Source organism: Priapulus caudatus, unplaced genomic scaffold (genome assembly GCF_000485595.1).
Source record: "Priapulus caudatus unplaced genomic scaffold, Priapulus_caudatus-5.0.1 Scaffold204, whole genome shotgun sequence".
NCBI classification, from domain to species: Eukaryota; Metazoa; Priapulida; class Priapulimorpha; order Priapulimorphida; family Priapulidae; genus Priapulus; species Priapulus caudatus.
The window spans coordinates 32,880-43,773 of NW_014577265.1; the positions used below are offsets into that span (position 1 = coordinate 32,880).

A 10,894-nucleotide genomic window follows, 5' to 3' on the forward strand; every position below is an offset into this window, starting at 1 on the left:
AAGAGAGAAGATATAAGAGGCGAAAGGTGAAAGAGAGCGCGCCGCGGAGACGAGAGAGAGAGAGAGAAAGGAGAGAGAAAGAGAGAGACGAGACAGAGAGAAAGAGAGAGACGAGAACGAGAGAGAGAGAGAGAGAGAGGAGCGAGAGAGAAGAGAGCGAGAGAGAGAGAGAGAGAGGAGAAAGGAACACGACCTACCCCGGCCGCGAGGCACCGGGGCTTCAGAAGGGAAACACGTACAACCAGACAAGGAGACCACCGCACACAACAGCACCCACACGACCACACACCCAGCAACACACCCGTACAACACAACCACACACACACACACAGCACAGCACACGACACACACCACACACACACACACACACACGTAGCAACACACACGCGCCACCACGTCGTGCGTTGTTAAACCTAACCCCTGTGGTGGGTAACACACAGGCAACATCGACAAATATTCTCCGTAATCCGCTCGATATAATCTATTTCACTCGACGCGGAGTTTTTGTCCGAAGCCGTGGACCGGCACACGGGTGTAATGTGTGAGAGACAGCAGAATCCGTAGTTATAGCTGGGTGATTAGGATGTGGTGTGTTGTGTGTGTGTGTGTGTGTGTGTGTGGTGTGTGTGTGTGTGGTGGTGGTGTGTGTGTTCGTGTGAGTGTGGTGTGCGATGTGTGTGTGTGTGTGTGTGTGTGTGGGTGGTGTGCTGTGTGTCATGTGTGTGTGTGTGGTGAAGTGAGTGTGTGTGTCGTGTGTGTGTGTTGTGTGTGTGTGCATGTGTGTGTGTGTGTGGGTGCGTGCGATGGCATGGTGTGTGTTGCCGATTGTGATGTGTGTGTGTGTGTGTGGTGTGTTGCGTGGTGCGTGGCGTGCTGCGTGCATGCATTGTGTGTGCGTGTGTGTGTGTGTGTGTGTGTGTGTATGGTGTGTGTGTATGTGTGGTGTATGGGTGTGTGTGTACAGCGTGTGTGTGATGTGTGTGGCATGTGTGGTATGTGGTGTGTGTGTTGTGTCGCGTGTGGTGTACGTGTGTGCGGTGTGGCGTGTGCGTGTGCGTGTGCGTGTGGTGGTGCGTGTGCGTGTGCGGCCGTGCGCTGGTGCGCCGGTTGTGCGTGCGTGCGGCGGTGTGCGTGCGCGTGTAGGCGTGTGCGTGTCTGTGTGTGTGCGTGTGCGTGTGCAGTGTGCGTGTGCGTGTGCGTGGCGCGTGTGCGTGTGCGTCGGTGAATCGTCTGCGTGGCGTGTGGCCTGGCTTCAGGCAGCGCGCATGGAACCCCTAGGGATGCTGCGGGCAGCCAGCTCGACTGCGCCTTCGTGTGTGTGTTGGTGTGGTGTGTGCATGGTGTGTCGTGTGTGTGTGTGCGTGCGTGGCGTGCAGGTGTGGCGTGCATAGCGTGCATGATGTGTGTGTGGTGTGTGTGTCAGTGTGTGGTGGTGTGTGTGTGTGTATGTGTGTGTGTATGTGTGTGTTGTGTGTGTGTGCGTTGTGGTGTGTGGTGCATGTGTGTGTATGTGTGTGTGTGTGTGTGGTGCGTGTGCGTGTACGTGGCTGGCGTGTGGCGTGTGCGTGGTGCGTGTGGCGTGGCGTGTCGTGTGCGCGTGTGCGTGTGGCGTGTGCGTGTGCCGTGTAGACGTTGTGCGTGTGCGTGTGCGTGTGCCGTGTGGTGCGCGGTGTGCGTGTGCGCTGTGCTGTCTGCGTGCGTGTGCTGGCTTCAGCGCAGGGTCGCCCATGACCTAGGGATGCTGCGCAGGACGCTTCGACTGCCGGCCTTGCGTTACATCACTCGACTTTCTTGCGGAGACGTCTGAGGAGTTGCGGCGGCTTTTTGCCACCTCGCGTTCGGCGGCGCCTTAGGCGGACTGGCGCAATCATGAGGAGACTGCCTCGACCTCCGGATCCTCCTGATTAGCCGCTGCTCGTTATAATGCAATTCGGCGTTCAATTCGTTCAGGGGGCTTACTTTTTGAGATAACGAGTTTTGATGAATTCGATTGAAATTCTTAAACAACGCCAGCCTACGCGCGTTGATTTAATAAACTCGGAGAAGTCGGAAGAGATCGATTACGTGTATACCCCCCTTCATGGCTCGCATTGGTTAGGTTTGCTCGCCAGTGCATGGCAGCCCTTACCCTGCTGGGATTCCTAGTTTTGACGGACAGCGAGAGTCATTCGTACTGCTGAAAGGGGGAATTGAATTCCGAAAGCGTAGATTCGCGCGCGGACGCTATAGAACGATGAATGGGACGCTGATATTCTCTCCAGCACTAATGACGAATTAATCGCGTATTCGACCGATTTTCATCGAGTCTGCAGCGTTAATATATCCCGTCCGTCTCTATCTGACACTTTCGCTGACCAGCCGAGCACACACACACACCTCGCACGAACGTCCGGCACGCAACCACACACACACGACAGCCACACACACCACACACCACACACACACCCATCACATATATATATAAATTATATATAGTATACTATATATATAATATTTATATATATTATAAATATATATAAGGAGAGAGAGAGAGAGAAGAAGGAGAGAGAGAGGAGGAGAGAGAGGAGAGAGAGCGGAGCCGTAGTCGACGGTGGTAATTGCTGGTGGCCGGGGATCGATCGCTGAAGACACGAGATCCGATAAAGGACTGGTGACAGACGACATCACCTCGCTGCTCAGCGCTTGTCGGACGCACACGTAGCGGTGGTGGCGACTCCCCCCGCTCTTTGGAGAAGTCGAGAAAGAATTGTAATGATTGCGGGATTGATGTATTTAAAAAGCTATACCGCCGAAACAGCTATGTTATATTATATATATATATGAATAGCCTAGCCCTCGGTAACGTAACCTCGGCGCGAGGATATGAAGTGTGCAGCGCGATCACACGCCTTCTCCTGACACAGGCTTGTTCATAATTAGATGGTCCCCACTCACCATGATACCACCTGCTAGGGACCTTTTAAGATCTTTTACCCATTGAACTCGAACGGATACTTAACAAAATATTCGATTTTATGACTGGCAGGTTTCTCGTGGGAGAGGCTAGATGAAGTCTTTCAGTGATGGGGATCAGGCGTCCTGTATGTACTCCAGTACGGCTTGGCGTATGCGGATGAACCGGAGATGCAGACCACGTACGCGGTGTCGAACTGCAGACGTATAGCAAACGGTTTTCTTGTGTGTGTGTGTGTGTGTGTGTGTGTGGTGTGTCGTGTGTGTGTGTGTGTGTGTGTTGTGGTGTAGTGTGTGTGTGTGTTCAGCGCGCCACTGCGGTGGCGTGCGTCTGCGTGGTGCGTGCGGTGCGTGGCGTGGCGGTGGAGAGAGAGAGAGAGAGAGAGAGAGACCGTATCTATACCTGTAGCTGCTGTGGAGGGCCGTCACTGGAGCGAGCGAAGCAATGAAGCTGGCCGTACCACTTGCGCGTCACATCCTCTATGACACCGCTATCCATGTACTTCAGTATCAGCCTGGAGATCGGTTCCTGGGGGTGTTAGAGTCAGAAGTTGTATCACACACGCACACACGCACGAACGCACGCGCCCGCACGCACGCACGCATGCACGCACGAACGCACGCGCCCGCCCGCCCGCACGCACACACGCACGAACGCACGCGCCCGCACGCACGCATGCACGCACTGGCACAATCACCATCTCCCTCCCGCCTCTCTCCCGCCTCTCTCCCGCCACTCCCTCTCGTCTCTCTCTCTTCCGCCTCTCTCCCGCCACTCCCTCTCGTCTCTCTCTCTCCCGCCTCCCTCCCGCCTCTCTCCCGCCTCTCTCCCGCCTCTCTCTCTCCCGCCCCTCCCGCCTCTCTCTCCCGCCTCCCTCCCGCCTCCCACCCGCCTCTCTCTTCCGCCTCTCTCACCTTCAGCCACGATGTCTTAGGCAGGGCGATGCCGTAGGCGTCCTGTCCGAACGGCTTGCCGGCCGTCGTCAGCGAGCAGTTGTCGTCGTTAGCGCGCGAGTAGTCGACGACAGGCGTGTCGAAGATCAGCACGTCCGCAGCGCCCCTCCTGCCGACGACACGTGACACGCCGGATGACGTCACAGTTAATGACGTCACGCCGGATGATGTTACAGTGAATGACGTAACAATGAATGACGTAACAATGAATGACGTCACAGTAAATGACGCTACATTACGCTGTCACGCAATGACGTTACTATGTGTGACGTTATGGTGCGACATTACGCGGTGACGTCACGCGGTGACGTTAATAATTAATTATCCGTTAATTACACAAAGATGTGGGTGTGTAGGTGGTGTGTCGTGTGTGTGTGCGTGTGTGTGTGTGTAGGTGTGTGTGTGTGTGTGTGTATGCGCTGTGTGTGTGTGTATGATGTGGCGTGCGTGTGTGTGTGTGTGCGGTTGTGATGTGTGTGTGCTATTGTGGCGCTGCGTGTGTGTGTGCGTGTTCTCGTGTGTTCTTGTGTGCCGATGCGTGCTGCGTGCCGTGAGTACTATACTGTCGTGTGTGGTGTGTGTGCTGTGGTGTGTGTGTGTGTGTGCGTGCGTGGTGTGTGTTGTGATGTGGCGCGTGTGTGATGCGCCATGTGTGCGTGCGTGCGTGCGTTACGGCGCGCGCACTGCGTGAGTCGTGCGTGCGTGTGCTGTGTCAGTGTGTGTGTGTGTGTGTGTGTGTGTGCGTGCGTGCGTGTGTGTGTGTGTGTGCGTGCGTGCGCAGTGCGTGTTGTGCTGTGTGTGTGGCGTGTGTGTGTGGGGGCTCGGCGGAATTACGAAGTATTTCTCCAGACAGACTAAGAGATGTCCGCCTAGACGATTCCGCTTTAAGATGTGCTAGAGATCTGCTAGCGATTCCGCTAGAGATCTGCTAGAGATCTGCTAGAGATTTCGCTAGAGATCTGCTAGAGATCTGCTAGAGATCTGCTAGAGATTCCGCTAGAGATCTGCTAGAGATCTGCTAGAGATCTGCTAGAGATTCCGCTAGAGATCTGCTAGAGATCTGCTAGAGATCTGCTAGATATCTGCTAGAGATCTGCTAGGCTTTTACTGCGTTTCTGTTTTCATTAGGGTTTCACACACGCTGCAGACGACTCGAGCTCGAAACTTATTATTACAAACTTCTATCGATCAACTCTCAAAACTTGTGTGCACTGTCGTGTGTATGTGCTGAAAGTAATAAACGCGTTTCATAGAGTTTCTTCTTCGATACGAGCTCTATTTGCAGAGTTTAATGCTTCTATCGGTTTACGTTTCTGTCGCAACTGTCCGCAGAGTTTCCGGTGCGTCGGCTGAAGCTATCGACGCGACGCACTGCTGCAGGAACGCGAGATTTTGGCTCAGTGCCAACTTTTGAAGACTGAAGACTTTAGAGACTCGTTGAAAGATGAGTTGCCTCTCATCTCTGAGAGTTTGTTCTCACCTACTCTCTCGCGACACATTCTGTGTTTCCCTCTCTGCATGTGTGTTATCCCCCGTACGTAGCGTAGCAGTGACTACAGAGTGTTAGCTTAGTATTAGTATAGGAAGCTAAAGAGAGACACACACACATACGCGCGCACTCGCCTTCTCTCGCTCCCTTTTTCTCACACACACACACACACACACACACACACACACACACACACACACACACACACACACACACCTGCCAACTCGACTCTATTCATAGTTTGACGATAGCGTTTGTTCAGGTTTATTTAGTCAGTGCCTCTGCTATATATATATATATATATCAAGAGAATCATCAATATATATACTGCATGGTTAGAGATTCCCAATTACATTGAGGTTGTGCGCGCACAACCTGTTACACGAAAGTTATTGCGTGAGAATTCGTTTCTTTTATATGTCCTACACACATTTATGCCCTGCAGCAGAAGCAGCAGAAGCAGCAGCAGCAGCAACAACAACAACAGCAGCAACAGCAGCAGCAGCAGCAGTATATGAATGTGGCGTACGATAGAAATTGTGTGAAAACTGCTTCCTTTTATCCCGCGCGTAGCATCTGCTGCAGTACATAAATGTGCGATATATCAATTCATTCTGTAAACTATATATATATATATTGTGAGTGAGTTAACCTTTTCGGAACATTGCAGCACCTGGGGCTTATTATTGAATGACGGCATCAATGGTGGAGACTCGTTCTATTATTCTGTCAGTCATGAAGCATCGAAGTGATATCATTAAGTGCCATCACTGTTTGTTGTTGTTTGTGTTGCAGATAACTGCCTCACGCTTCCGTCCTGCGCCCCTACTGACCAGACATAACTCGTCGATCTACGATAGGCCGTTGGTCTACACCTTATCAGGAGTAGATAATAGGGACCCTCCCTATTATCTACCCCTATAGAAACCCTCCCTATTATCTACTCTTGATCTTATGTCGGGCACGGCCAGTGATTCGAGATGAAATAGCGCACACAGGCACCAGCGCAGACACCGTCATAATTATGTTTAACAAAATACACTAGCTTTTATTATTAATTGATTATTACCCTCTACCTTCCCACCTCACCCCCATTGGGGAAGTATCCCCTTTTTTCGGGGCTACCAACATTTGGACCTTTTCCCACCATTTTTTGTTACTCGTGTCCACCTAATATAAGCCGCGTGTATCGATCAGTGTCCATGTTATTCTTAGCATCACACGTCGGCGGTGTTTGTGTTTGATAGAGCCACACGCGTGCGTGCGTGCGTGCGTGCGTATGTGCGTGCGTGCGTGCGTGCGTGCATGTATGTGTATATGTGTGTGAGTGTGTGTGGGTGTGTGATAGAGGTATGCATGTATGCATGTATGTATATATATGTGAGAGTGTGTGAGTGTGTGAGTGTGTGAGTGTATGATAGAGCCACACGCACACGTACGTGCGTGCGTGTATGCATGTATGTATGCATGCATGTATATGTATGTGTGTGTGTGTGTGTGTGTGTGTGAGTGTGTGAGTGTATGATAGAGCCACACGCACACGTACGTGCGTGCGTGCATGCATGTATGTATGCATGCATGTATATGTATGTGTGTGTGTGTGAGTGTGTGAGTGTGGGAGTGTGAGTGTGTGTGAGTGTGTGATAGAGGTATGCATGTATGCATGTATGTGTGTGAGTGTGTGTGAGTGTGAGAGTGTGTGTGGGTGTACGGCGCGTGCGGGCGTGTATGTAAGAGCAGCGATGAGTCAACATCGTATGCACATCGGATCCGCCGCCGAACACCTGCCACTGTGCAAAGTCGCGTATGATGATTGCATGATTGCCGTGCCTAACGAGAGACATGGGGGGGGGCATAGGGAAAGGAGAGCGGGAGAGATATGAAAACGGAGAGAGGGGAGAGAGGAAGAGAGATGTAGAAGGGGAGAGAGGAGGAGAGATGTAGAAGGGAAGAGAGGAGGAGAGATGTAGAAGGGGAGAGTGGTGAAAGCGAAACAGAGATATAGAAGGGGGGGAGAGAGAGAGAGAGAGAGAGAGAGAGAGAAAAGAGAGGAAAAAAGAGAGAGAGAGAGAGAGAGAGAGAGAGAGAGAGAGAGAGATATCGATGCATGTGGCGTGTGCGAACTCTTTTCCTTATTTGCTCTATTTTTAGTTAGCGTCGATGAATTTTCGATCGATTCGATATAACAAGATATACCCACAGGCACTTGGGACATAGTCAGTAAAAACTGGAAATAATATGAACGCACATTCACAAATAGGCCCTACTACCGTACCTCTCTGTTACTGTTCCACTGTTGCGTCACTGTATATCAACTTTCCTTCATAAAAACCTATGTAAAAACTAACGCCGAACGCTCCGCGGCACTCGCCGCTGCGAGTGTGCTGTGTCGCCATGCGAATATATATATAGATATATATATATCAGAAGCTAATAATGACAATTCATATTATTTTCAGTTTTTAGTTTATTTCAAGTGCCTGTGGCTATACCGTTCAGATTTAGTGCGGCGACGGCGACGACGACGACGACGACGACGATGATGATGATGATGATGACGATGATGATAATGATGATGGTGGTGATGAACATGCTACTACTGTTGCCTCTGATGCTGCTGCTTATCATCATAACGACGACGAGGATGATGATGATGGCGATGACGGCAACGATGACGATTGCGACGACAACCACGATTGCACTAACGACAAAGATGACGACGTTGACGATGACGACGTTGACGATGATGACGTTGACGATGACGACGTTGACGATGACGACGGCGATGATGACGACGATGAGGATTACCTTATCATGTTGATGGCTTCATTCATCTCCATATTCGGTGGTGTGATGGCTTTTACTCGTCTGTACAGATCTGAGTTGATGGTCGCGACTAGACTTTCTCCACTCGTGTCAGGCACCGTGATAACTCTGTACGATAACAACTAACCCCCCCAACCACCATCTTCATCATAATATATATATATATAACAACTAACCATTATTAACAAACAACCCCCCAACCACATCTTTCATCATAATTATTTAATATATAACAACTAGCACCCCCAAACCAATCATCTTCATCAAATACTATATATACTATATAACAATAACACCCCCACACCATCATACTTCATCATAATATAGTATATATAATAACGAACTAATCACACCCAACCATCGCTCTTCAGTCATAATAACTAATATATATAATAATCCGTNGTATGTACACGAATCATTGCTATATGCATGAAAATTGGTTTCCTTTCCAGCTAGGCTGACCCCCCTGGGCTCCCGGTCTAATATTGAGGAAGCTGTGAGAAGGCCGGCACATTATTGATTGATGCTGCTGCCTATATATTTCCACCTGCTTAGCGTCACTTCTTTATACGTTGTAATTACCCACCCGCTTGGTTTGCATATTGTTGTATTGATTCAGGGGGAGCAGGCAGGAAATAAGCCTTTCTTTGCTCAAGTACTTCATATATTCATTTTTTCAAATTTTAACAAAACGTTAACTGATAATACCGCAGGCTGTGGCCGGTACATGCTGAGTGCTGTACTTGTTTGACCTGCATCGTGTATGATACATTTGATCCTACGTGATGGAGGAAAGACTTCAAAGGAAAAAAGGCCTTCTCGTATTTTTAGCGTGGCAACATAATCGCTACGGCTGTAGAGTGGCTTCGACCTGGCAGTTCCTGAAAACATGGACAATAATATCTTACAATTTGGTCGCCTATTCGCTTCCGAGATAGTCATCGCTGAGTTATGTAATTTCTGTAGAGATTACTTGTGCAGTGTTTAAATGTATGTACACAGTTACAGGAGTGAATAATAGAGATATATATCTATATATATAGAGATATTCTCTATTATTTACTTCTGATATAATGTATGTGTGTGCGCGTGCGTGCATGCGTGCGTTCGTGCGCGTATGTGTTCGCACGTGTGTGTTCGTGCGTGTGTGCGAGCGTGCGTGCGTGCGTATGTGATAATGTGTGGGATATGTCAATGTCATGGAGTTGTAAAATGGACAGATTAAAACACTCAGCGCTTTCAACAGAAATAACCCTCATGTTTTATCAGCCACATCTCACGCATCAGCACTGACCTCTGTCAGTGACCTCGCCCATCTTCACGTTTACTTATGAAACATTCTTAATGCTGAATGTGTTTTTGCAATCGTTACTTACAGAGGGCCTCACAGGGTGGCTAAACTATCATCACGACAGTGTGCGCACGTGCGTACGTGAGGTTGGCGTGCAAGAAACTCTCAGCAAGACAGATGTTTTGCTGTATGAGGTTCACTCTGTCCCAGGCCACAGGCACTTGGGACAGAGTCAGTAAAAACTGAAAATAATATGAACGCACATTCACAAATAGGCCCTACTGCCGTACCTCTCAATTACAGTTCCACTGTTGCGTCACTGTATATCAACTTTCCTTCATAAAAACCTATGTAAAAACTAACGCCGAACGCTCCCGCACTCGCCGCTGCGAGTATGCGGGGTCATCCCTATAGACCGAAGGTCCGATAGACCGAATATTGCAAAGGGTTAGGTTAGGGTAGAGTTAGCGGGTTAAGTTAGGGTTTATAGTTTATGGTTAGGGTTAGGGTTTGTTAAGTGGCATCGGTGCATTGCGGCATATTCACGTTCGAATACGCATCAAGTGGATGTCCGGATGCGTAGCCTGCGAGGCAGTGCGACGATTTCCGGACGTGTAAGCCACTGCGTATCGAATAAACCTGCCGTCTATCGGGCCATCGCGTCTAATCGCGGACCTTCGGTCTATAGGGCTGTAACCGAGTGTGCTGTGTCGCCATGATAATATAAATTCTATATAAAGTATATATTTATATATGTATTATCAAGAGCTAATAATACAGGTCTCTTATTATTAGCTCTTGATATTATCATGGCGACACAGCACACTCGCAGCGGCGAGTGCGGGAGCGTTCGGCGTTAGTTTTTATGAAGAAAAGTTGATATACAGTGACGCAACAGTGGAAATGTAATTGCAGTAGAGCCTATTTGTGAATGTGCGTTCATATTATTTTCAGTTTTTACTGACTCTGTCCCAAGTGCCTGTGTCCCAGGCCCCCTCCCAGCTCTGGTTTCCTTCTGACGTGAAACCTTATCAGCCCCGTGTACCGGAATGATTTAGATGAGTAAAATCCAATTGATGCTTTTATACGTTGACGATAAAACCCGGCGGGATTTAGAATAACTCAATAAAGCATCCACTGTTATAAATAGAAGAACTCGCATATATATATATATATATATATATATAATATATATATCATCAGAAGGCTAATAATATCTATTATTAGCTATTGGTTATTGGTTATTGGTTACCTATTATTAGCTATTAGCTAAGGTATTATTAGCATTCTTGATATTATATATATATACTATATAATATATATATATATATATATATATATATGAGGTTGTTTATGTGGCTGTCGCATTTTTTCTGCCCCCC

At 48.8% G+C, this 10,894-nt stretch overlaps 1 protein-coding gene across 1 annotated transcript in view; it reads right to left on the minus strand.

Annotated features, from left to right (window-relative positions):
• Positions 1-8,338, minus strand: part of LOC106807263 (glutamate receptor ionotropic, NMDA 3B-like) — a 15,002-nt gene extending 6,664 nt beyond the window's left edge. Inside the window, exons 1-3 of the mRNA XM_014809558.1 lie at positions 8,204-8,338; positions 3,868-4,015; positions 3,356-3,481 (exon numbers count right to left, since the gene is read on the minus strand). Of these exons, the coding sequence (XP_014665044.1) occupies positions 3,356-3,481; positions 3,868-4,015; positions 8,204-8,235 (306 nt within the window). The 5' untranslated portion in view covers positions 8,236-8,338. The remainder of the gene's footprint in view (positions 1-3,355; positions 3,482-3,867; positions 4,016-8,203) is intronic.
• Between the last annotated feature and the right edge of the window lie 2,556 nt (positions 8,339-10,894).